General features: G+C 41.1%; 1 protein-coding gene across 1 annotated transcript in view; it reads right to left on the bottom strand.

Annotated features, from left to right (window-relative positions):
- Nucleotides 1–4,899: 4,899 nt before the first annotated feature.
- Nucleotides 4,900–27,810, bottom strand: part of CNKSR3 (CNKSR family member 3) — a 62,408-nt gene continuing 39,497 nt past the window's right edge. The window contains exons 3-13 of the mRNA XM_075413823.1: nucleotides 25,434–25,636; nucleotides 23,953–24,040; nucleotides 21,083–21,124; nucleotides 19,106–19,225; nucleotides 17,316–17,375; nucleotides 14,495–14,563; nucleotides 13,598–13,744; nucleotides 11,725–11,849; nucleotides 8,867–9,075; nucleotides 8,321–8,410; nucleotides 4,900–6,809 (exon numbers count right to left, since the gene is read on the bottom strand). Coding sequence (XP_075269938.1) covers nucleotides 6,511–6,809; nucleotides 8,321–8,410; nucleotides 8,867–9,075; nucleotides 11,725–11,849; nucleotides 13,598–13,744; nucleotides 14,495–14,563; nucleotides 17,316–17,375; nucleotides 19,106–19,225; nucleotides 21,083–21,124; nucleotides 23,953–24,040; nucleotides 25,434–25,636 — 1,452 coding nt within the window. The 3' untranslated portion in view covers nucleotides 4,900–6,510. The remainder of the gene's footprint in view (nucleotides 6,810–8,320; nucleotides 8,411–8,866; nucleotides 9,076–11,724; nucleotides 11,850–13,597; nucleotides 13,745–14,494; nucleotides 14,564–17,315; nucleotides 17,376–19,105; nucleotides 19,226–21,082; nucleotides 21,125–23,952; nucleotides 24,041–25,433; nucleotides 25,637–27,810) is intronic.

Genomic DNA, 27,810 nt, shown 5'->3' on the forward strand with positions numbered 1-27,810 from the left:
ACAGGACCCATTGCGTCTTTCCAGCTTGGCACGAGCATTTCTAACTCACCCTCTGAGATGGTGCACTAGGACCTACGGTGGAAGCCGGGGGAAGAAGTAGACAAGTGCAGAAACCACAAGCACAAGCCCACGCTCCTCCAAGCTACAAATCCTGGTGGCAAAGGCAGTTCTGAGAATGCATGCACATAAGAGTCTCACTGCCCAGATCATGCGTAAGAGACTCCAAAAACTGACTGATGAATGCAGAAAAGCTCCCGAGAAAGTACAACATCCAGAAAAGGTATCAGCTGAACTTAGCACCAAGGTCAAAGTTAAAGCCTGATGAGGGGTTTAACTTGGTCTATTCAGGATGTGACTGCAAGTATAGAGCAGTTTGTGAAGACTAACTGTTGGCAATGTAATAAAAACAGGACATAAGATTTGGAAAAAAAATTATTTTTGTAAAAACAAAAATTCTTTATCCTCTCCATCTATAAAGCTAGTCTTCACCATCTGTTTCCTGGTTTGGCTAAGTTTTAGATTTCTTTTTTCCCCCCCTCCTCTTTCTGCCAAATGAGCACCCATCTTATGGAGTATATTGTTTTTAAAACAAGCCCAGCTTAGCAGGAAGAAAAGGTTATCAGTTCATTGATTAGTATAAAATTAGTATAATACTCGCAGTACTCTGTCCACCTCTGTTGGTCATCCAGAATTCAAACACTGATTAATTTCATTATTCATAATATTAGAGGAAACACATTGCTTGAACAATTGCCCTGAACTCTGTCTCTACAAGCCATTTGATACCTGTAAATCTTCAACTCTGGCTTTTCACGGCATCACATTAGTATTCATTTTTATATCTTATTTCCTCTTGCACATTACCACCTAGAATAGTATTTTCTTGCAATGATTCTGTAAGGGAACACCCAAGGTACTGGCTTGCAAATACTCTACAGACTAGAACAGAAGTCTGCTCAATATTTCTGAAGTGCACATTCCTGAAACCTCACTACACATACATGCAAGAGTACCAAAGATTCTTTTTCACTTTTGTGGGTTTTACAATCTTTTCCAATTAACTGTGTTGTTTTGACACCGTGACAGAGTATTCAGAGCACTGTACCATGAGAGGATATAAGGATACGTATGTTGCACTCATCAGGGAAGTCAATCTAGGCATAGCTTTTGTTGTAACAGAAACATGTACCGTCAATACCAAGAGATGAGCCAAGTTTCTGCATAATAGCAGTTTCTAAGTTGTTAACTACATTTTTCTCAGGTTAAGCCGGGAAGATGTTGCCTGTGACTTAATTCAAGATCTGTGGGTATTTTTTTTACCCCCAAACTAGAGAGCACCTTCTACATTCACTATACACAATAAGTAGTTCAGCGATCAACATCTTTCAAATTTAACCTCTTTGACAAAGAAAGCACACTAGTCTTCGGGAGTTCAGAGTTTTCAGATCTTTCCCTTTGCTTTTCAATTAATATGGTACAAAGAGTAAGAGCAGAAGAGGTGGGTAGGATAAATTATTCCACAAACATAGGACAGATTTTGCACTCTCTGAATGAGATTAAATTGCAAAAGGAACGATCTGAAAAAAGTTGCATTTTTAACACTTCTCTACATACTAGAACTTCTGACAACAGCTGTTACTGTAAAGAAGAAAAATAACCACACTCAGGAATATTGTGACAGGCACTTCTACGGGTCTTTCCTGCATTTTAAACCATTCTCCCAAACCATCAGTGGCTTTTCTCCCAAGTGGTAACGATAACAGTAAACAATCTGTGACATACTGCTCTTTGCTAAACATCATCTGTTTAATATTGCACATTGTGCACAGACATAGAGACAGCTGTGGTTTTTAATCTCTATCCTTTGCTAGGGAAGAGAGGTCATGTAGGGAAGCAAACCATCTAAAGTCCGAGTACTTTCCATAGAACAGTGTAAAACCCGCTCTTAAAGGTCTGCTTTCTACGAGTTCCTTGTAACTCCACTTTACCTCTGTTACTACACTGGTACTTCTGTTTTCCCCCTCATTTGGTGTTCACGCAGTGAGGGTCTTCAATGTTTCTTTGAAACAAATTATAGGAGTTTATTAGCTTCCACTACACATCTGCAGCAGCTTATTCAACTGATTGCATTATCATCCAGTGGCAACAGCACACCTGTTCTCTACACAACACCAAGCCCATCTCCAGATCAGAGCCTGACTCCCCCACCTAACCCATCGGTTCTCTTAGGAAGACCTTTCTAGTATTGTTAACCATAGCATCATAGAATGGTTTGAATCCACAATTCATACTGCAACCTAAAATGGCCTATGTATTACTACTGAGAACACCTACTGGAGCTTTACCAACTGATAATCAAGCCGGGGGGGGGGGGGGGGGGGGGGGGGGAACAACCCTCTTTCAAGGCCAATAAAACAACAGCTTCCAAGAGAAAGATTCCTACATACCATACATCATACAAAAAGGTTTGCAGCATAGTAAGCAGTAAGCAGTACTTGCAGACAAGAGTATGAAGAAGTCAAGGTAGCTTACTTGAGCATACGGCAAGTTCACAGTAGTAAGGATGTGGCTTTTGCAACAAAAAAGTTATACCATATTCTGCTATATTTATTCTGTATACGTACACTTCAATGGCCACAAGTCCATCAGTAATCATAGAATCCATTAGGTTGGAAAAGACCTTCACAATTGAGTCCAACTGTAAACCTAACACTGCCAAGCCCACCACTAAACCATGTCTCCAAGCAGCACATCTACGCGTCCTTTAAAGATATTAAAAAACTGTCTACACATGGTCCTGGGCAACTAGCCTTAACTGAGCAGAAGGGTTGGACCAGATGACCTCCAGAGGTCCCTTCCAAGCTCAACCATTCTGTGATTCTGGCAAACTGCAACACCACTCCTGGTAATTTCCAGAAAAGTACCTCTATTTTGCCCATTCATAAAAGCCAGGCAACTCTTTCACTGGACAATCAACTACTGGATATCCATACGACTGACAAAAGGTCAAATTCGGTACCTTAGTTCAGCACAGTTAGGACACTGGAGCATGGAGAGGACATTGGTTGGCTGGATGGTTGTTTGTTTTGTTGGGGAGGGGAGGTGTGGTGTGGTTAGCTTATATTTAGGCAATAAGGCAGATTTTGAAAGTTTTGTTCTGCCTAAACGCTTGCAAATCTTTTTTTCCTCATAGCTGAAAGACATGGAGCTGTTGGAGCGGGTCCAGAGGAGGCCACAAATATGATCAAAGGGCTGGAGCACCTCTCCTATGAGGACAGGCTGAGTGAGTTGGGGCTGTTCAGCCTGGAGAAGAGAAGGCTCCGGGGAGACCTTGTTGTGGCCTTTCAGTACTTAAAGAGGGGCTGATAAGAAAGATAGGGACAAACCTTTCAGCAGGGCCTATTGCAACAGGACAAGGAGTAATGGTTTTAAACTCAAAGAGGGGAGATTTAGACTGGATACAAGGAAGAAATGTTTTACAATGAGGGTGGTGAAACACTGGAACAGGTTGCCCAGAGAGGTGGTTAGATGCCCCATCCCTGGAAACATTCAAGGCCAGGTTGGACAGGACTCTGAGCAACCTGGTCTAGTTGAAGATGTCCCTGCTCACTGCAGAAGAGTTGGACTAGTTGACCTTTAAAGGTCCCTTCCAACCTTTATTCTACGGTTCTACGATTTAAAGTTACCTGTTAAATTAGAGCAAGCTTATTTCACTACTCTTAGATCAAACTTCAAGAGAACCAACCAAACCAAGTAAGCAAAGTTGTCAGTGTCTTAAAAGAGTGCCCAGGTGCAACCCAAAGAAACCGAGTACATCCATAGTTTCTTCCACATCAATATGCACGACGCTTCTCTGTTAATTTTTAAACCATGGAAAACAAGGCATTAAAGATAAGCAAAAGTTCCATTTTAAAGTCTTGCTTAGACAACATCTGACTTTAATCTAGTTCAGTAACCGTGATTTAAAACAGTTCAGTCAATTTGGGGCTGGACTATACAACACCACAGTGCCTACAACACAGCAGTTTCAGCCCTCTCCACAGAGGCAGGGCCCAACTGATCTAGGGTTCAATTGCACTGCAGCTGTGTTTGGCCACATCTCTAGTAGAGATTGCCATCCTGGGGAGGGGAGAAGAGCGGCACAAGACAGACATATTGTAGTCTGCTTCGATCAGAAAGGTCCATACCAGCCCCCACCTAAATCACCAGTGAGTCACAAACAAATGTAATCAATTGAAAACTGAATTTAACACCTTGTCTCTGCAGGGCTGTAGCGCAACTTCATAAGCTTGTTGCAGCAGAATGGTCACATCTTCACAGCCAGAATTATGGTATGTTTTAAACAGTCATGTTATCACATACAATTCCTGCCCCAGCCCTAAGTGCAAACTAGTGTTCAACCTCCCTCTTTCCCCACCAATTTTTAAATATAATTTATTTTTCTTTTCAGGAAGACCAAAGGACTAAAGGCTGCTGGCAACATATCATCTATGAAAATAGTTAGTCTTATAATTAGCAGGGAATACAAAAGACTTTTTTTTTCTTTTCATTTGACTAATCTGTGCCCAGTACCACAGACAGGAAGGTACAAACTGTATCTGTTTAAGTGTAAAAAATATATACAACTGTATTTAACATTTAAATTACTTTAAACACAACTGCTTGCATACTCACAATCTTACGTACATTCAGTTTTAAACAATACCTCTCTAATATCCTCTTCTTTTGTTAAACAAGTTTTATTTTCCTCCCAAAATACTCAATGCTACTTTAAAATTCTAGAGGGGGAAAAATTTGAGCTATATAGAAAATAGCAAGATGTCTTACAATTGTAATGTATCATACCACATATTTTTCATAAAAACAACACATCATTCAAAAACTGAACCACTGTAATAGTTCTCGTAAGTCCAACAGGACTGTCTTTAAAAGTTTACTTTGGTTAACAGCAAATCATTCTTAAACAATTAAGGAAAAAATATACATTCTTTTACCATCTCTACAGATGCATTTCCTTGGCATGTTGTAGCAATCCATATATTTTTACGGATGAGCACTGCAGTTGCTCAGCACTCTTTATTCGTACTGTGATTTCAATAAAATGGATTATGTATCAGGTTGGATTGATTTATTATTAAATTAATCCAACTTCATAAGATCTCTGAATAAGAGAACACTCTCCCTAAGACTTCCTAAGATCCGTCTGAACATGAGGAAGAACTTCTTCCCTCTGAGGGTGACGGAGCACTGGAACAGGCTGCCCAGGGAGGTTGTGGAGTCTCCTTCTCTGGAGATATTCAAGACCCGCCTGGACAAGGTCCTGTGCAGCTTGCTGTAGGTGACCCTGCTTCGGCAGGAGGGTTGGACTAGATGACCCACAGAGGTCCCTTCCAACCCCTACTATTCTGTGATTCTGTGATCTCTGGATGTCAGAGAAACAATGGCAACGCTACTACTACTTCCTCACATGGCTGATCTCATGCAGTCCTTGCAACAGCATCACTAATTTGCATGAAACTATGTCCTGTCCTTGTTTCGGCCTGGATAGGGTTAATTTTCTTTCTAGCAGCTGGTATAGTACTGTGATTTGGAATTAGCGTGAGGATAATGTTGAGAAAACACTGAAGTTTTAGCTGTTGCTAGGTAATGCTTTTATACTAAGTCAAGGACTTTTCAGCTTCCCATGCTCTGCCAGGCAAGGAGGTGCACAAGAAATGGGGAGGGAGCATAGTCACGACAGCTGACTCAAACTGACCAAAGGAATATTCCACACCATATGACATCATGCTCAGTATATAAATGGGGGGGAGCTGGGATTGCTACTTAGGGGTGAGATGGGCATCAATCATAGCGTGGTAAGCAACTGCACTGTGCATTGCCCATTATGTGTATTTTATTATCATTGTTATTATCTCCTCCTTTACTGTCCTGTTAAACGGTCTTTATCTCAACCCAGAAGTTTTACCTTTTTTTTTTTTTCTGATTCTGCTCCCCATCCCACTGGGGCGGAAAGAGGAGTGAGCGAGTGGCTGCGTGGTGCTTAGTTGTTGGCTAGGGTTAAGCCACGACAAGCTGCCACTTTCCTGCTTATCTTTCCTGGTCAGGAGACTAACACCACTTCTGCTGAGCTCTACGTACTCTGACACCCACCCTCTGAGCATTCAGACAACTGAAGCACCACTGGACTTTATGGTAATGCAATGATTTCCTCCGAGTCATTATGCATATTTCAGGTCACGTGTGGCCTCTGTATCACTGAAATTTTACTCATTTCCAGGGCAATAAATGTCTTTAGCTTTTGGCCAGGAAGAGGAACTTGATCTTTATCTTTCTTCCCTCCTTGCACTATGAAACCCTCTGATCCATCAAAAAGCCACAAACAAAAAAGTAAAAATGTGAGATTCTCCAGGAAAAGAATACCGCATTAGTCACTATGCACCAGTTAAGCTGAAAAGTAGCGAAGTCTGACCGACGAGCAAAGGCACTTGGTAACAGTCCTGTGAACAACAGTCAATGAGTCAACAATTTCAGTCTTGTGATCCAACTGACCAGCAGCGAGGGCTCTGCAGGTGAAGATTTTGTGGATGATGTAACAGAGGACTTTTTAGCACCTTCCTCTTGAAAAGGAATTGTTGCACTGTTGTGGAGGTCTGTATTCATAAAACACCTGCTGCCTCGAATATAATCCGTTCCCCTCACTAACTGCTTGTCAGACACTGGCCTTGAGAGGGGGTGTTGTGTGGAGGGGCTTTCTTCAATGATTGGGGGTATCCTTTCATTACTGAAGTACCTGCAGAGGACATCTTCACCTGTGCAAACAGGAGGAGGAAAAACAATTATTGCTGGCTTCAAAACTCTCCACTAACATTTTCTATTCTTATTAAATTATTCTGATTGCATTTTAGATTACCCAGATTTTGGTTACCTTTCATAACACACTTGGACATACGCAGCTGTCAATGGATTTATAGCTTTTTCCACCTTTAATATTTTTTAAGCAACACACAGAATAACAAAAGAAATTCACACACAAAGAGGATACTATCTAACTGTTAAATTTCAGATTCACACACATCAAAACTGCAAGTACAGACCAGCTTCACGCAAATCATTGTCATGAGACCTAGCAAACCTTCTTGTAACATTCAAGATGCTGACAGACCGAAGCTGAACCCACGTTTATCTGAATGTAGCTCGAGACAAACTTAGAAGTTACAAATATTACTCTGGACAACATAAATTAATTTTGCAGATAAATATGTAAGCACTTCCCTCTTGTTGATCATTGATTTGTGATGCTTTCTCTGTTTTTACTCTTCTCTAGACACCTGACCACGTCTGCTGCTAGAGACATCCTGCTGGGCTACACAGGTCTTTGTCCTGACCCAATACAGATTACCTACAAGCCTGCAGCACTTAAGTACATTTCAAGTGTTAAAAAAAGCCAACACAAAACCAAAAGCAAAATGAAACAAAAAACCATGCACACAAAAACCAGCCCTGCCACCTGGTGATCGTTCTGTTAGAGTTGTTACTTAGCGTGTTGTTCTAATAGCCTTCCAGATTGCTGCTTCTTGTTATTGCCTTCTATTTTTGCATTAAAATAAAAGAATTAAGTTTCTATTTTCCCTAGAATTGCACATCAGCTTTCATAACTGATCTCAAGAATAAGCTAAATAGTCATCCTTCCTTATTTCCCACTCTAACAAGATTCATAGCCTTTCAGATGCAATAGGGGGGAGGGAGAGAAGAACAGTAGAGGAAGCAAAAAAAGCCACCCAGCCTAAACACCCAACATTATCAGCGTCTGTCTCTCTCATTCTGTGACATCTGCAGAACATGTTGTTTTCTAACAGCAGTCATAGCAAAAAGCAGCTCCTAAAAGGCCCTACATTTTACTTTTGAGAACAAGCTTACTTCTACAACAGCCTCCACAGTGAGCTAAACATAAAGAATTGTCAAAAAACAGTTTCATGATCAATATTAAATACAGAAGAAAGGGAAGGGAGAAGGGTGAAAGAGCAAAATGGTAAACCTGTGCTATAAACAGACAAGTACAGATCTGCCCTAATCATTCTAGTCTATTTTTAATGCTCACAAGAATTCTAAGCTGGAACAACAAAAGTTTGAGCCCCAGCGCTGACTAGCCTCACAAATTTCACAACTAACATCTGGCATTCCTGTTAAAACCAACCATCATCATTTTGGTTCAGCAATACAAAAACACTAATCCTTCATTTCTAATTCAGACACATCCATCCAATTCACCCCAAGGAAATTTTGGAGAGAAAGCGAAGAGAGATGAGACCATAAACCTTGCCTTTTCTCCCTGGTGCTCGTGGCCTGGAGAAGGGTTCTGCAGCTCCTATCCAGCTGCCATCAGCAGGCATTGACAAAGGACGAGGTTTCCCTAAAGGCAACAGAGAAGGTTATGAGGAATTACAATAAGTTTAGACAACTAATTTTTTAAATTGATACTTTTCACAACAAGCAAAGGGAGAGATACAGCAATAAGGTGTTAAAATTACAGGAAAAAAATATTTCAGTTCCACTGGTGAAATAGAGGAAAGCAATGTGCTGAGGTTAAACAGCCACACTCCTGCTCGTTTACAGCAGTAGGGATATAATAACCAAAACACATGTAACGGCCAACCGTAGCAGCAGAGTGCAGCTGAATGACATTCATTAAAGAAGTAACAGCACTGAAGTGAAATTATTTCAGAGGTGGAATTTCATTCACATTCACAATTTGCTCCAACTGCCCTTAATATCTATCAAGTCTAACCCGCAGTTTACCAACATAAATTACTCCAAACTGACCAAAGCGTTTATCATAACAGCAATAATGAAAGAGGAGTGAACTCACCATAGGACTGTGTCTTTTCCCTCATCTTGGGTGGCAGGATATTTGCTTCCATGGGATAGCCAGGCAACTGATCCGAATCAGCGATAGTAAACCTTCTCCTTCGACTCTCCTGATCCAGAAAAGAATTGGGAGACTCAGCGCCCTTGGACCCAAGGAGTGGCTGACTGGGTTTCTTGCCTCCTCCATAGACAAAACTTCCCTTTTCGTCTCTGAAAGGACATTTCACTTCAGTTAGTGGCTTCAAAGAATTTCACGCTACAGACATGACTAGGTTTGAAAGATAATTCTAGCCCCCATCACACTCCTGACAACTGGCATTGTGCGGCAAACAAGCTGAAAAAAGCCCAAGTCAGGTGATGGAAAATTTCATTATAAACATCTTTACCAAGGAGAAAAGAAAGCTACACCTCTCATGCTAATTCACTTTTAATGAGCTACTAATTTAACACACAGAGAAGTTTAGAGATACCACCCCTGAAAAAGCTTTTGAGAAATGAGACCTTTCTGCCCTTAGGGTATCAAAGCTCCGCATTCACCGCCTGTTCAGCACACAGCTGTGACAGAGAGGAGTGCATGCATTGATTTATCCATCTCTGTGTAACAGCAACATCCATCACCTCCATCTGAGGGACCACGTTTTCGTTTTTCAGGCATTCTAAGAGCCCAGTAATCACCACTGGATATTCATCACTTCAGCCAAAACTGAGACACCCCTTGAGAGTTTCAGTAATAAATTCATAGTGTATAGACATATGATTTTGAGCAATTTCTTCAGGAACTCCTTTCCCAGAGCAATCATTCATTCCAAAGGCCAGGAAGAGTCTTTTTTTTTTTTTTTTTAGAACTAGTCCTCGTGAGTACTTTTGGAAGAATAGCTACCCTTCAAGTTGAGATTTGTCTAGGGGTTTTTTTCCCCCTTCTCTGTACTTGCTACAGTCTTATTGCTTGAAGCAACCATCAGACAAGTCATGTATAAAAATACACAGCTGACTGTCTAAGCACGTGCATACCCCAGTATTCACAATGGCCCCCTGGCCAGCACATACCACTTTTTCCAGCTCTCCACCAAGGACAATGCTAGAGCTCAGTGAATGGCAGGGAGCTATTTATGGAGATTCGGGAACCAAAAATTGCACTGAAGTGTTACACCACAACTGGATGTACAGAGAGTGCTCTCCTACAACACCACCCTGTGGAGACTGTGTCATGAGGAGTGAAACCAGCCACTGCTCTCTGCCTCCCCAGCGTGGACCACAGAAGGTCCATGACAGGAAGGGAAGAGAACAAGCTGATGAGGGGGGAAAAAAGAAATGACCACAGAAATGCATCACATTTTCAAGAGAAGACCAAAACATGCAGAGTTGAAATTAAACAGCCAAACAGAAGGTGAGAGAACTCTCCTTTCTCCTCTTCCTGGCTGCCACAGCTTCCCACATTTGCTTTCTTTAAAAGTCAAAGTCAAGAAGCCTTCTCCTTTCCACACATCATCCAGGACAAGTTTTACAGCTCACACTGCTACTTCCTTCCTTGTCAACCGGGATTCAGGTCTAAAGGCATCTGAAACTAGGTATAATTTTGTGACTTTTTAGGAGAGAGATAAACAAACTGAGCACATGCACAAAATTCACCAATGAACCCAAAATGTAAAAATTTAAAGAAAAGACCAAGGCATTCTAAACTCAGCTGTTAAATCCACATACTTGTTTTTATGCCAAGGAATTTGATTATTTAAAAAAAAAAAAAAAGAACTGCACACGCATAAACATGAAAAACTGGGAGACCGCAGGTCAAGGTGAGTCCTGCTTCAAAGAAGAGACCCTACCATGGAGAATCCCTCATCCCTCACCCCGGTACTACCCTCAAGACTGTGGTAATACAACCTCTCTCTCTGTATCAGGCCTTATAAGACAGGAGGCAAGCTCTCCTCTCACATGAGTCCTGCAGCAAAAGGTCAGAGTTTCTGTGCTGGGCTGTCAATGTGTACCTAAAGCATCAGGGCAGGCCAGGAAGCATGCCCTGCCTGAAAACCCTTTTGTCCATCACCTTCCCAGGTCAGCTGGCAGAATTCTGGCATGAATCAACATGGCCCTGAGAACAAACACAAGCTAGCCATACAATGTTCCCCCTTCCCCTCTTTTTTGTACACAGGTCTACATTTTTATAGCTTACACCACAGGGAAAAAAATAAAGTCGAATGCATTGACTCTCCCTTCCCATCAGTGGGAACATTCCTGTTCTACACAGCTTGCAAGTTAAACAATTTAAAGCAAGTTCTTTTCCACCCTAACTCCCACAACAGTTACTTAACTTCCTAAAAAAAACCCGAACAAAAAAACAGTGGAAAAAGATACAAAATGTCAGAAAAGTTACAAAAAGTCTAAAATTACTTCTTGCTACATGCAGTCAGATTTAAACAAAATCAAAAAAATAACTCCACAACAACACTAGGGATGAGATCCATTCATGTTTTGGGAACAACTCTGATCTATGTGGCACACAATAATCCTCTAATAATAAAACTTATTATGCTTATGGTAGTTTCAAAGAATCACAGAATATTAGAGGTTGGAAGGGACCTCTGTGGGTCCATCTAGTCCAACCCCCCTGCCGAAGCAGGGTCACCTACAGCAGGCTGCACAGGACCTTGTCCAGGCGGGTCTTGAATATCTCCAGAGAAGGAGACCCCACAGCCTCCCTGGGCAATCTTAAGCAATCCTATGCATTTAAGCAACTGGAAGAAAGTCTGTGAGATCTGCAGTTCCTCAGGTTAATTTGCACAGAGCTCTAACCGCAAGCCAGCTCAGAAACAAGCATAATAAAGGAGTTTTTTGTTCAGTAGTGCACATTTATTTGCATACCGAGGAGAATATGGAACAGCTGGTGGAGGTGGTATGTACAGATCCAAAATGGCTGGCTTCTCTTTTTTCAGTGAGGTATCCATGGTGCTTTCTGGTGACTGGGTTGAAGTCGGCGGAGGACTGGTCTGAAATGTTAGACAGCTATCAAACATCTCAGCACTGATTTATCATTCACAAAAAAGATAATTCAATAATCAATAGTACCATTTCATCCCTTAGCAAACTATTATTTCTATGCTTAACAAACATGTTAAAAACTCCTAAAATTTACATTTTCTTCCTCCACCCTAAGTTTTGGCTACTTTTGCAGTCCCTCCCACAGATATCCTATCACAGGTAATGCATTGCTCAATAGTATTTTGCTCTTTCCAGTTCTATTTTTCCTGCAAATTCCATAGACAGAAAAAGCAACAGAGACAAAAACCCTTATTCTATTTTTAGATCCATTAAAATAATGTAATTTGTTAAATACAGATATGATCTGCAACACTTACAAAGCCAGCTCACGCTACCCTTATTCTGTACAGTCCAATGCCTGGGGCGTGGGCAGGAATATGGTAAAGTTCACCAGAAATTGCATGAAATTATATAACTAGGGTAAGGGAAGCAAAGGAAAAATGTATTTGGTATTGCTCATCTGAGCAAGTTTGCCATTTCACTCTTTGTGGCTCACTTCTATGTCCCCAGCATCTTGCCAGGCTCCTGTCTGCTTCTAGGAGAGCAAAGGCTCGAAGGGCCCTTTCACCTTTTGTCGGGCAGGAGGACTGCACTCTCCCCTTCTTGCTGAGGGCCTGCCCAGGCTTTCACTCTGGCCACTCAGTTAGTGGCACCCCTGAACAAGCATCTGCCTTTTACCGGTCAGTATGCTGGAGCCCAGAACTGCCAACAGGCTTCTCCAACCGGCCATTCCACCAGGAAAATGTTGCCTGGCACAGCCTATATCCCAGCCAGCCTCAGCCATTCACACTGGTAAGCCAGTCCTCACTTTGGGTAACCCCGGAAAACTCAGTTTTTTCACTGGCGTTTTTCTTTTCTTTGATTAAATGGCAGGCACAACGCCACAAATACAAGACACAGGCATTGGTGAAAGGAAAGATGAGAAAGGAGTCAAGCGTGCATTCTCTACCCAGCTTGAGAGAAATCTGCCTGCCTCGAGACACGACAGCCACTGGCTTTTCACGTGCTGATAAATTATCCTCACAGCTGTAGGGAGACTTGTGTCAGAACAAGAGTAGGCATGGGAACTCTCCCCGCTTTTCTTTACTTCAGGTAATCAGTTTAGATTCAGTTAGGTTATTTTCTCCTTCAAGCATTAAGCCCTAAGCTTCCTAATACAACATGTAATTTCTCCACATGGTTGTTTAAGTTAGCAACTTCATTTTCTGTCTGCTCATTACCCAATCTGCGAATTGCGTACAACCAAATCTTATTTAACCATGTAGTTTAAGTAACTTCTTGAAAATCACTCACTCTTTCCCACCATTCACCAGACTAAAAAGATGACAAATATATGGAATAATTTAAGTTATTTCAGAATATATCATAATATGTCATATCAGTGGTTTCAGCAGTTTTGCCTCAGATAAGTTCTCCCAGTGGCTTGCTGACTGATTAAAATGCTCAACACACCTAGTCCCTTTGGGTATTAAGAGAGCATTACCTGAGGTTTTAAAAAAAAAAAAAAAAAAAAAAAATCACAAACAAAAAAAAAAGAGAACATTTTCCCTTTTACCTAGGAACCAGAAGAGGACAGCCATTTCACCTAAACTTCCTTAACTACACTCAAACATGGGAGCATTTCTGATATTTCTCTTTTTCAAGTTGCAACCAACGCATTCCCATCCCAATGTTAGTTGAGCCAGCAGCCTCTCACCTGCACCAAGGGTGGTTTCCAGCGTAGGTTCTTTAGCGGAGCAGGAGTGAAATGGAAAGAGCCAGTAGGACGTTTCTTAAGCAGCAGCCTAACTCCAGCAGGATTCTCTCGCAACTTTGCCACCAGATTTTTGAGTTGCCATCCAACCTGGAAGAGGATAAAGACATCTTTTATTTGATAGTGCTTTTCTGAAAGCGAACACACAGGAAAAAACTAAATCCCAAGTCAAACTGTCTGTTGTAACATGAACCTAAAGAGACGTAAGAGATCCAAAAAAAAAAAGCTAGAATAAAGAGAAAATTTTTTTTTCCCTTTTTTGGAAGGATCTCCTTGTTTTGTTTCAAAGAAAGATCTCTACTTAAGCTGTAAATTAAACATCGAGATATCAAGCAGTGCTCTTTATACCTCAGCTCTGGTCCTAAAAGGATGCATGAATGTGCCTAAATGGAGTAACACAATAATTCACAGTAAACTACTTCTGTCATCTTCCTTTCTCACGTCAATAGGCATTGCTTACCTGCGCTAAGCAAAACCGTAATCTTTTTACCTAACTTCCCAGATGCAAATGTTTTAACAAATACTTGGAGTTTTTTTAAAGCTGTTTTTATCTGCATTCCCATAGACTGTCAAGCCTTAAATACAACACGAAATATTTGAATATGATGCATACAGTGTTTAAACACCAAATATTGCATATTTATTTTATCAAAACATTGCCAAGAATTAATTTTAAGTCCAAGTAACATGTGTCTTGAAAGCAAAACATAAAAGAAGCTTCAAAGACTGCAACAGGAAAACACCAGAACCGTCTTCCGACCCCACCCATTCAGAATCTGTGGGAAGTGAGCTTTGCAGAGCAAGTGTAAGGGACGACTGGCAAGGCTGTTTGTTACTGACCACAGTTTGTCGATTAACCTGGATCACTTCATCACCAGCATGAATCTTCTGAGATCGATCAGCAGGGGACTACAAAGAGGAAAACAAGAGCCATGTGCTTCAGCAGGTTTTCTTCCCTTCCATAACAATCCCAACCAAGTTAAGCCAAAGGTTGTATCTATAACGAACAGCATTGCCACAAATTTCCATGCAGCCAGATCACACATGACATTCACTGATGACTTGAGAAATGCAAACGAATTCAATTAATGATTTTTTTTTTATATATATATACCGGGGAACTACATGACAAGGGAGAAGGCATAGTCTACATCTGTCGCAGGCCAAATTGTACTTCAGTCATGGGATGGCCTCCACTGTCTTTCTGCATCCAGTTTGTGCTGTAGTTCCAGACAGCAGTGGCAGAAGACTGAAGACAAGGTTTGGGTCTTAACACAGCAACTGTCTTAAACTTAGCTTTCAAATAAGTGTACACTGATTTTAAAAACAAAGTACACACTAAGATTTTGAATGTACAGAACAAAGGACCAAAAACCCTCCAACCCACAAAACAAATCCATTTCACTTTCCCTTTTTGTTTCCTAATGTAAATAAGAGCTACCACCTTTTATGTGAAATTACCTGCCTGCATCAGCAAGGTCAACAGATAAAATATGTTTGCACACATCAAGTGTTCGTAGACAGGTATTTTTCAAACACCCATCTAATAACAATACACCTTAAAATACAATTTTTTTAGAACAAAAAACAAGCTCTGGGGAACCATTAGCAAGGAACAGCTAAATGTGTCAATATTTATTTAGATTTATCTACGGCTGGTGCCATGCACCAGCTATCACTGCAGTTATTATAAACAATCTCACTGCTATAACACACCAACTTGGACCAGCCTTGACAACACCCAAAGCACAGTGGCATACTGCCTTGGTATACTGGACCCTGGTCACAGGACTTGTCCTCCCATTCCCCCCCACCCCATGAGTAACCACCTGGCAGCAGGCCAGCTCTTTCTAGTGACTCCAGAACTAAGCACTTGGATTAAGGACTCCCTTCTCCTCGTCATCACACCTTCAGAGCTCAAGTAAGGTTTTTGTTAAAACGAACTGTAGGAATAAACAGTGCAACAAGGGAAGAAAACGTGGGGGAATTTGTGGGAGGCTCCAGCTACCATGAGTAATCCCATTTCTTCATTGTCTTCTCGCTTCCTCCGAGAGGAAATGCCTCCGTGGAAGGCTGCATATATATGAGTCAACTACGATCATGAAAAAATGCTGGGCCAAAATCGACTTTGTGAAAAACAAAGCTCATTTCAAGCTGTCCTTTGGGCAATCAGCAGCCATCTGGGTGAGGGACCCTTGCACAGAGAACTCCTACAGTCAGCGCCAGCTAGTACAGCAGACACTGCAATTGCTTTGTGAGAATAGAGGAAAGAGCAAAGTTTAGATCTAGGCCAGCGTGACACGGGAAGTCATAAGCAGGACTGCACAATGCAGGAATCCTCTTGGCTGACTGGTATCACATGCATTGACCTCCCCCGTCCTTCCAATGTACAGTGCTGTTAATTTTGGGGTGCAATTCCACTGCACTCCAACACAACTGCTTCTGGGGACAGCTACTAAAATACCATCCCAAACCTAGCAAGGAAATTGAGCTAAGAGCCAGCCTGATCCCATGCCACCAGAAAGATACCAGTTGTTTGCAGCTCTCCATAACTTCTCAAGTGCTGTTGCTCCAAAGGAAAGAGCATCCCCAAAGGAAGAAACAGTGTTCATGAAAGAAGTGGATGTTTAGGTCAACACTCAAAGCTATAGGAGCAATACAGTCCCACTCCTGGCCTCCAAAATATGTATGCACAGGGAGTTTGGTGGCAGTAAGTGTTACATTCTTACACATTTATCAGATGTTGAAATTGCTGTCAAAGCGGCCTTGATCTATGCTGCAGACCCTATACAGAGTTATTCCAGGGCAACAGTGTAAAAGCTATAAAAGCTTTCAGTTTTCACTCTGAACTGCAAGCACAGATTCCCACCCACTCCTCCCTGGCCCCTGGACTTGGCAGGGGTACAACTAGAACCACTGGTTCTTTCCTATTCACAAAACAAAAAAAAAAAAAACAAAACAAAAAGCAGGCATCACTGCAAAAGCCAAGTTCCTCTGCTCCTTTTTCTTTCAGCCACTGCTCCTGTAGAGCATCACATACGAGCCCCAGCTGCTGGACAGAGGTCCACTGCAATGACTGCCCAGACGCCTTTAATAGTCTTAGCTACAGCGAACTCACAGTATAGGAATAAAATAAGCAACCATCTGCAGCAAAAAATAGTTGCCTATCACGCCGACCATTTCCTTCCAGCAGACTGCTCAAAGTCTTACTTCTTTGCAGTCTTTGTACTTTGCAAGGTAAATTTGTCACTGGACAGCTCATTGATTTCATTACTCTCTACCGCATTTCGCACACTACACCCAGACATTCCCTTTGGAGGAGATTGCTTTTGCCAGCAGAGAGCAAATATGTTCAAAACTTTGTTAAGCAAGAAACCATAAGCACTCGGAACAGCAGATACAGTAACATATTAAAGCAATTTATTTTAATGCCAAGCGTTTGAACTCATGTACTTGCAGAAACTGGTTTAATTACACTAACAGTGAAACATGCAGACACAAAATATTTACAAATTACGGATAAACAAATGATGTATCACACAGTATTTAAAGCAGTAATATCATGAAAGTCATATGTATAACAGGAAAAAGTAGTAAAAAAGTCAAACTCAATCAAAGCTTCTGTCAGATAGCCTGAGTTAAACCACATTTGCTCACTTACGTTCTCTGTAGTTCCAGTAATTACATGTAATCCATCATAAGTTGATTTGATGTACATTCCCTAAATGTAAGCAGAAAATTAAAAACAAGGTTAAAGGCAAAAGATGGCGTAACTTATCTGATTAAACACCTGTTGGCAACAGACTCAAAACATTATTAAAAACACTTAACAATTCACACATTTACCCTAGAAAAGTGTGTGGTCTAATAGTACAATATTCTAAACCTCTTCACAGATCACTTTTATTGTAATTAATTATAATATCTATAATGCAAAAAAAATGTATGGACTGCAATTTCACTGTCTGGTTGGTAATACCAAACACTGTTGGTTTTGCTGCCTTGTCGGTTTTGGCCTTGAACAAAACTTTATTTTCTTAATGCCCTGCCTCCATTAGAGAATTACAGGTTTTAAAAGACGGCCACCAGCTCTCTCCATGCAAAGCACACTTACACCAGTGGGCTACAAATATTGTCTACATATTCTTTTACAATTTCTCTTGGCAAGTCAATATACAGAGTGCCTTGTAACCACAGTGCTGACATCAGCAATAAAAGCTCTGCCAGAACCAAGTATTTGTGTCTGTATATGCTAAAGCTGAGTGCAAATGCAAGGACAAATACAGATGAAGTCGGTGATCATATGAACACCAAATTAAAAATCACCAACAGGCTAGTAACTAATAATTGCACAGATTTCCCCAGAAGAGGTGACCAGTACATTGGTTTCATCATGTCTCCGCTTTTCCTACCTACATCTGTTGTTAGAAGCACTCACATGAGCTGTAAAGAACCAGCTGTTATTCAGGAGTTGCAGGCAGATTATCTGCCTCATGTTACCACTTTTGCTTACGAGTATAAGGAAAAATACAAGATTTTTTTTTTTGCCCCTTCGTCTCCAGCCAGTTGTCTTCCTTGTTTGCCTGCCAGTATCCAACTGTGTGCAGCTACCTCCTCGTTTCTTACTTAGTCCAAGCTAGGCTGACTCTGCTTCATTGTAGCATAGAAGTCCCCATAAATTCAAGAATGTATGACCGACTCAGTCAAACCCACTGGCCTAGGTAAAACTATATAGCACGCTAAGACTGTAAAGCTTCCTCTTTACAATGTTCATCTCTTCTGCCTTCAGGGCTGGGGTGAATACAAATGCATTTAAGAATTTAAATTCCCTCCAACTCTTTCTAACATGTCTGTTCCCCAGATAGGAAATCTTGGTAGATTTTAAACTCGGTTTCTCACAACCAGCACTCAGCTGAGCAGCATCTACTGAACTAGACTCAGTAATGCTACACAGCCACCGAACGTTTAAAAATGATTTCTCATGTTCCTGCTAACAGCAAACCTCAAAAATCCTCATATTCTTCACAATCTTTCTATAAACACACATAAACATGTGTCTTTCAAAAACACAAACACCATTTCACATCACCTTGATAAATGCCCCCCCGCCCCATCCCCAGAAAACAGCTAGTTAAGGTAACGTGCAAAAATAAAACGACTGATTTCACAAGCGGTTGTAAATTACCCAGTATCCTGGTTAAGACACAAATCTGCAATACTTCACCATCAAAAACTGTATTTGGGATCAAACTTACTAACATGCACACTCATCTCTGGCAGCCACTCCAGCACACCACATGAGAATTTTCAGAGTTCCTCTCCAGGTGACCTTCTGTTCCCCATAGGATATTAATGGTTTTGAAATATCTTGCAATACACACACATACAGTGGCTCACGAGACTACCTGTTAAACACTGAGGACATCAGGACACCCCAGAATGGGTTCTTACCAAGCCTTCCCCAGGTTTAATGTTGGTTAAATGAACCTCCTCCAGACATGCACACTGGCTCATCAACGGGTCTGTAGCTGATCGGATGGCTTTGTCGCAAATGCCATTTAAAGTCTTGGCCTACAATGAGAACATACAAAAAACAGTTACAAGAATTCTCTCCTGGCTTCCTCCTCTCTCAGTTTTTAAACAGAAACGAAAGGAGTTCTAGAACTCAGTCCACTGACAAAGGGTAGTTAAGCATCACCAAAATAGAAGACTCATTTGTACAGATCTATTCTACAATATATTTACCTTCTTACTGTAACCTAGTAAAAAACAACTTGTTTCCATTAGTGCCACCTCATCATCACTAACAGATGCCAACACATCTCTGCTTTAAAAAAAAAATATATACACGACAAACAGGAAAAAAAGGGGTTTGGAGCTTGTTTGCTTTAAGCAAAATAGAACCCATTAAAATACTGAAACATTTTGATGATTTCTTGTGGGAACAATTGACAGTTTTTCATATTGTTCTTTATTTCTGCTATAAGAATAAAACTCACCATGTGTCAGAAAAAGTGAGGTGCTGGCCACTAACTTACCTGCACAAAGCTCTACAGTATAAGGCAGGACATCTAGCATTTAAGTGTTTCAGCTTCACTTCTCTCCACAGTGTCTCTGAGCTGACCTCTTCTGGAATGCTTACGCAAGCAAGGTTCATATTTCCTTTTGACCAAAACATAATTGATCCTAAGCCAACAATATAACTAAAGGCAAATTCTGACCTTGTGTGTGTGTCAGTAAATGACGTCAGAGGCAGAACGGCTTTGTCTTGTAGAACTTACAACTAGCATAATGGCTAATTAATCAGGGGGAAACAAAAAAAAACAAATCATAGTCCAAATTTCATTAATACCCCACAGCGTATTTTGGGTCTTGACATTAACTGAAACAACACTGAAGCTCAGAGTAAGGTACAAAAGCTTAAAGGAGAGGGGAGCACACAGTACAGTAGTTCGTTACACATAGTTTGGGAACCAGCCACCAAGGGGCTTGTATCCCTCAGTCAAAGTACACATATTTCATTACAGAATGGGGGGAATTGGCTCGTAGGAAGACATTGGTTTGGATTACAATGGTCTCTGGAAACAATAGTTCCAACGTACTTCGTTTTGTTGTACATCAGATTTATAGAGCAACAATAAAATAAATCAAAACAATGCTTAAGTGTGAATGCGAGGAACTGCTCAAACAAGGGAACTCCCAAAAACAATGCCTACTTCCAGTGTGGGTGTGCACAAACGGAAAAAGAAAGATGCAAAAAAAACTCCCTTTTACGTGGTCTCATTATTCATGGACAAAATTATTTTTAGTTATTGTGCTACTAAATTCCTAAGCATCTATGAGCTAGCGGAAGGCCTTATCAAAGAGCACAGCCTGGTTCATATCAAAAGCAGGAAGCGATGATTAACTGTTACAAAATATAAAAAGCATTCCATTACGCTCCTCATTTGGTCACAAGGCTGCTTCAAATAAACCTGAAAACTCAAGCTCAAGTACTATCAGAGACAGAATTTCAGTTCTGTGTCAGGGCAGTTCTTTTACATGAAGAAGCTTAGTAAGGCATAGTGTCCGCTTAAGGCACTAAATGCACATCACAGGCATAATTGGTTTATTTAGCCTAGAATCTTTCTACAGTACTAGGCCTTCCTTGAAAATCTGATGTCTAAATGCTCTTAAAAAAAATGACTGTGCAATGAAACTTCAAGCAATAATTGACCTGGTGCTATTACACACACTACTCATCTGTTCAAATTTCATTGATTTCCTGTACAGTACAGAATATTCACAAAATGGCCCCTAACTATGTTTACTTGCATGACATGCTTGTATGTGTGGGATTGGAAAGCTGTTGTCAGTACAGGCAGCGTAGAAGCCACTGAAACAAATGTGAACGCAGGCAGCTGACTTTCAACAGAAACATGTGCTTACCACAGTCTGAACTTTATCTTCCATGTCAGCTACAGTGCAGTCCTAAAAACGAAAGAGCAAAAGCCCTACATTAACCAATACACATGTAAATGCATGATCCCTCAAAACTGTCACTTCAACCTCAAACTCAAATAGAGTCATTCATGTTGCAGTGATTAACCAGATTAGTTTCACCCAGTGGGGCTCAAATGTACTGTTAAACAACTATTTTCTGGCCCTGGTAGAAAGCAATAATAAATCTTGAAAACTAAAAGAACATGAGATTCAATTACAGAAGCAGCTTCTTCCAAAAAAGCAGAACCCCGCACAATAAAACGCCTCTGAGAAGGCTGGGCACATGAGCTTGCCTTACACCAATGAACCCCGACTCAGGCACTCCTCTGTCCCGTGCATCAAAATGGATCCAAAACATATTGTTAAAAATAGAAAAGTGATTTTTTTTTTAAAAAAGATGCTATCGACGACATTCCTGAGGGCCAGAGGACTTCACACAAAGCATTATTTACACAGCCCAGGTACAAAAGTCTTTGAACTGAAACAAGTTCTTGTAACAGACTACAGAATTCGTCATTGTTTTCTGCAAGAAGAGATGAACTACAGAATAGTATTAGATTCTCAGATTAAAAAGTTAAAACAGCAAGTAAATAATGAAACAAGAGTTACAAAATCTATAAGGAGAAAACTCCCAAACCCCAACCATTTAAATAAGCTTAAATTCTAAAATGTTTGCCATTGAGGTCTCAACCTGTGTAACTACCACACAATGCCGGAGAGATACATCCAGGAGCTGTTAATTGAAGCTGTTCGACACTTCTATTCATCCTCGGCACTTCTTCTGTTCCTTCCTAGCTCTATTCTCTGCTTTTAAATACAGAAATCCAAAGAAAAAAAACAACCCCATACAGTCCTGCAGATATGGACACACCAGGGATATACAAAACAGCTCAGTTATGTTCTTTTTTATGTTTTCATAGTAAACGTTCACTGTTTCATATCTGTTCACTGTTGTAATGACCACCAAGGACTGAGGTCATACTTTTTACATTTTGTCACCACAAGCTTCAAGACCTTTCCTGAACACTACTACAAAATTTAGTCTTCATCATTGTGCATCAGCATAATTTTTTCTGCTAAATACATCCGCATGAATGAATAGTGAACGTCATCTACAATAATGCAGCCCAACTGCTCAATATTGCAAAGTCCTGATTATTATTCTAACTTTAAAGTTTGCCATAAAACTTTAAGAAACAGTGAAATAAACTCTGTTCCTTGTATCTAGCTAGCTGTCATTAAAGTCAACTAGAATCTTACTGCGTTCCCGCTTTGCTTTATTATTCACCCACTTTTAGGCATCATTAATGGTTATGCAGCACAGCATTGGTTCCATAAGAGCCACACTGGTCTCTTCTCCATTATGAGAACTGACCATTTATTCCTAACACCACTCTATCCTGTAATAAGTAATACTTCTGAAGTCTGAAAACTCACCTAAAGATTTTTCAATGCTATCTCTCTCTTCCATATCAATGGACTCCTTCAGACCATTCTAATATATCTGCAGTGTCCCCGTACAACATACTGTTGATTCTTCCCCCATTCATGCTTTTTCTCACATGCACCAATCCCCTTCTTTATTATAGCTCATATCACATTGGCAGAGAAGTACTCCGATGCTTTTTAAAAGGCTAGGGTTGTATTCGCCAGCTTCCATTCCCCTGCCATCAAAGGCTGATTTAACTGACAGATTAGACACCATTTTTAGTAGTTTTATTAATACAGTTCAGCAATCTCATATCTCAGTTCCTGTAGCACTCTGGGTGAACACCATCTGCTACCAGAAACGCTTACTGTTCTATCTCACAATCTGCAAATCTGTAGCTGTAAAGCACTGCCTTTCTGCAACTGCACACACAGTGACCGAACAAGAAGGGCATTCAGCAGCAAGCCAAACTTCTGCATCTTTGAACTTATAATATCCAGACACTACCCTTTCACAATGATCCAACTCATATAATAGGGTGTCATCATAGCTTGACAACTCACAGGATATTTCTGTCCTTTAACATCATCCCCCCAAAACAGGGAGAGAATCACCCATGTCATAGGAGGCCATGGATTAATGGCTATGAGCAAGCTCAGCAGGAGCCAAAGCCTGCACATCGTGTTTCACAGCCAAAGCCATGGCACGTTGTCAGAATGGTTTCTAAAACAGGCAGTATTATTCAGAGAGCAAAATTATGTCATTTGCCATGACTGCCACAGTTATGTGTTCTTTTAGCTGTTACCAATATGAGTGCTCATCACGCAGCTGATAGATGGAAAGTGGTCTCGCACTATGGGCAGAAGAAGCGCGGCTAGCGGGATTTGTATCATAAAGGTGGCAGCTCCTTCTACTACATGCAGCATTTCCCATCTGACAGCTCAAACACTCTGTATGGGACAAGACCTAAGAAGTCTGCAAGTATGAATATAATAACAAACATAGTCATATTTTTGTTTAGAGTTAGCACTGATAACTGGTTTTCAACATGTTGTTCGGAACTTGAAGATCTTCAAATGCAGACCAATTATTTCAAAAACTAACCCTCTTTCCATTAAAGCTCAAGAAAATATGAGTAGTCTTTAAACCATAATCACTTAAGATATGGCCAGTGATAGCAAAATGGGAAATTAAGTGGAGAAAAAAACCACAATTCAGAAAAATGGACAACTGAAACTGAACTTCGTGGACCTTTAAAGTTTGAAGTAAGCTCTCATTTCCAGATCTGCCTTCCAATTAGCACTCTGCACACAGCAAGTACATTATTTCTCCAAACATCCCCCTTCCTTCCTTTTTGGAAAGCAAAGAGGAAAAGAAATCAGCTGACCTTCTGAACAGTAGTAGTGAGATCCAAGCAGAGCTGAATGATTCTGTTCTTCATTGATGAAAAGTCAGCAATACCTGTAAATGGGGTCCTGTAACAAGAGAAAACTCCCCTTAGATCGAAGGGACCAGTCTCCTCCCATCTTACCTTGTCAGCAAGGAACAGAAGGTGAGAGCAAGAGCTGTAGTTCCGACATCCACACAAGCATGAGGACACAGTTTTACAATATAAATATTCCTGACTGCATAGCCCCCCTCCATCCTTGTGCCAAAATTGGTGAATGTCTAACCCCGTGGTAAGCAAGTTCAGAGAGCAAAACCAGAAGAAACTGTCAATTTTCCAACTATAGTTTTCTCAGATGTATGCTCGAGTCAGATCACTGACTGTATTGTAAAAATCACACCCTTGGAAGGTAGATATCTACTCACTTGGGCAAACCCAAGTCTTTGATTACTAAACTTAAACTGCAGAGAAATAAAAATTCTCTAAAAGAAGAAAAACTATTTTCTCATTTTACACTCAGAGGTGCAGTGAGGCTCAATCTTAGAAAAGGATCATTACAGGTAAGGCAGCTTTAGAGCCTATAGAGTCTCACCTCAGATCCTCCAGACAGCTGAAAGGGCTAGAAGGGTGGTTCAGAAGCAACCCCAGCAGGTTTGGGAATGGTCAAGCCAGCCACCTTACTGACAGTGTGTTGCAGAAGCGATTTAGGGCAAGCTGCCAGCAACAAGGTGAGGGGAGAGGACCAGGCAAGAGGCACAAGCTGTTAACGTCACTGCCTGGACACAGAAACAACTCCTTGATGGAGAGCAGGGCTACTGAAGGACAAAAGCTCTCCTTGCTCCGAGTCCCCATGCAGCTCTGCTCCTAACCTTCCTTCTCAGGAAATCTGGCAAAGGGTCTGAGAATTTACGGTCATCTGTTATCATGGACAGCATCCCGGCCAGCACCCGACCGGCTCTATTGCCTGTTTGCTTCCGCTGCAGCTGTCACAAAACAACTCTGGCTCTTGCCAGGAAAAAAAAAGCTAAAGAAAAACAAAAAAAGCCCAACAAAAATACAAACCACAAAACAGGCAGAGGGAGAGTTTCTCCTGCTGCTCAGCTTTCAAATTGCAGAGCTACAGCCATGATTTCAGAACATCAAAAAATCTTTTAGAAAGGGACCTGCCAATGACAAGTAATTTAAAAGCTAGGAGGGGAGAGGAGGAAGTCACTTATATGAGAAACTGACCTGAACAGGAAGACTCCTACTTTTATAAATATCAGTTTGGAAGCAATGTTAACAGTTTCACTGGGTTTACCAAGAGTGGGAGAGCAAGAGTAGATACCCTAGATTAAATTTGTGCACTAAAGGCCTTCTGGCAACACCATAAAAAGGGATGAGTGAGGTCAAGAAGATCTTTATATGCAAGCATCTAGAAACTGCCCTACAAGGAGAAGCAATTTGTTATAGCAGTAAGTTAGAACACATTTTATTCTTACCTGTCCAACCACGCAAGCAAGGCTTTAGCAGCACCAATAAGCTCTACCACAGAAGTAAGGAATTCATTGGGGGGCTTGCGAGACGTATTTCCATCGTAATTTGAACTTTTTCTACGGCTGCTGATGTAATTTTGCAGGTTGTTGGATGATGCTCGCAGCTTGAGAACCAGGTTCTTCATATTGTCTGTTTCAAGGCCATAGTTCTGCAAGGAATATTAAGCTTGATAAATCATAGAATCACAGAATGCTTTGGGTTGGAAGGGACCTTTAGAGGTCATCTAGCCCAACACCCCTGCAGTGAGCAGACATAAATCTCCCTATTGAGTGCTCCTATTTATTATACCACAAGTTAAACTCATATGGGGTAAGAGGTCTGAGGATTTGTCCAATTTTTTCTGTTTTTTTTTTTTTTTTTAAATTAATTCTAATATTTGTTCTACACTACAGCCACTAAACAACACTTTTGTGGGTGCCAAGCCCCCTCAGTTTCTGACATTAATGAGATTTGAGGACACTTTTCAATCAGAATGAAGTCCCAGTGTCCTATTGGGACAGATGTCATTTACCTTTAAAATTCAGTTGGAGTAACAGGATTGTGTTGTTTTTATTTTTGTTAAAGGAAAGCAAACGTTGTTTTTTCTTAAAATGTTATCTATACTGCGGTACATAAACACTCAACTAACATTTCATTCACAACTAAAGATAAGTTTAATCTGGCAAGAGAGGAAAACATCAAGAGGAAGCAAATGTAATTTCACAGTCAAAAGCTGGAATAAATATTTGGATCACAAGTTTTTAGCAACTGTGCTCCCTGATTACAGCAGTGCAATTATTTGCAAGTTTGAGGACTGAATTAACACTATGCATAGTAATTAAAACCATTCTTAAACATTGTATTTTTCATTCAACAGTATTTTTATAAAAGTTTTTGAAACCTAAAAAATATGTAAATCCTGCCTGTAACTTCAACTCTATAAATTCATATACAACCAAATCACACTCCATAAGATTAAAACCCAAATGTTTTAAGCAATACATTGATCATCTCATTCAAAACACATCAGAAATGCTATACTGTATCTGCTCTGAAGACAACTCAATTTTGTAATCAAGATTTTCTTCCTTTTGTTGTCAGTGTGCAAATGTGTGAACTGCGTAGCACTGTGTTGCCGAGTATCTTTGTTTCTGAGTCATCCCACCTTGCAAAACCTCTGAGGGCATCTTCTGAAAGTTCTCCCAGGAAATGCTGAGCGCTTTTAGAGCTGTTTTAGAATGGAAATTCCTGCTTTTCTTAAAAAAAAAAAAAAAAAAAAAAACACACACCAAAAAAAACCACACCACCAAACACCAAAACAAAAACAAAACAAAAAATTCCACCCAAAAATACAAAAAGCTCTGCCTTTCTGCAGATTCTTGCTTCCAACCTCCAAGTTCCATAGTCAGCTATACTATCTACTCTTTCTCCTTCCCCCCTCAGAAAACTCAAGCAACTAAAGCAAATCTTAATTCCATTTAATTCCAAGTTTCCAGGGGTTCCCAGTGCCTCCACTCAGGATCATAGCATCACCCAGGCTGGAGGGGAGCTGGGGAGGTCTCAGTCCAACCTTCTGCTCGCAGCAAGCTCAGCTGTGAGCTCAGAGCAGCTTGTTCAGGGCTTTATCCAGTCAGGTCTTGAAAACCTGCAAGGACAGAGACTGCACAACCTTTCTGGGCAACCTGATCCACCCTTTGACTGTCCCCAAGGTGAGAAAGTGTTTCCTTATGCCCAGTCTGAACATCTTGCTTCGACTTTTGCCCGAAGTCCCTCATCCTCCCACCATGAACAGCCCAGCTCTGCCATCCCACCAGCCATGTTCCCCCGCACGGTGGGTGCTGGGGATCTGCTGTCAGGCCTCCCTGAAGCCGCCTCTTCCCCAGGCTGAAGCAGTCCCAGTCCCTCAGCCTCTCCTCATGAGCAAGTGCTCCAGTCCCGACCAACCTGGTAGCCCTCCGCTGAGCTTGCTCTGGTTTGTCCTCCTCTTCCCCGTACTTGGGGACGGGGGGCATATGTAAACTAATAAGTGCCAAGTAAAGGGTGCTAATCACTCCCCTCCCTCTCCCAGCCATGCGTCCATTAATGCATCCCGGGATGCTGCCGCCAACTTCTTTGCTGCCGGAGCACACTGGTAACTTGTGGCTCCTTTCCCTCTACAGTCAAGCATACATAACACAGGCTGGAACATCTCAGATTAAGTCATTCACAACAGATGAAATAGAACCTTTGTCCCAAAGAAACCCACCAGTGTAAGGAGAGGTTTTGGCTACTCAGCTGCCTCTAAAATACTTACCACCTCCTATGGATAAAATCCCAGTGGGTGCAAGCTGCACAAGTGCCTCC

Source organism: Opisthocomus hoazin, chromosome 2 (assembly GCF_030867145.1).
Source record: "Opisthocomus hoazin isolate bOpiHoa1 chromosome 2, bOpiHoa1.hap1, whole genome shotgun sequence".
NCBI classification, from domain to species: Eukaryota; Metazoa; Chordata; class Aves; order Opisthocomiformes; family Opisthocomidae; genus Opisthocomus; species Opisthocomus hoazin.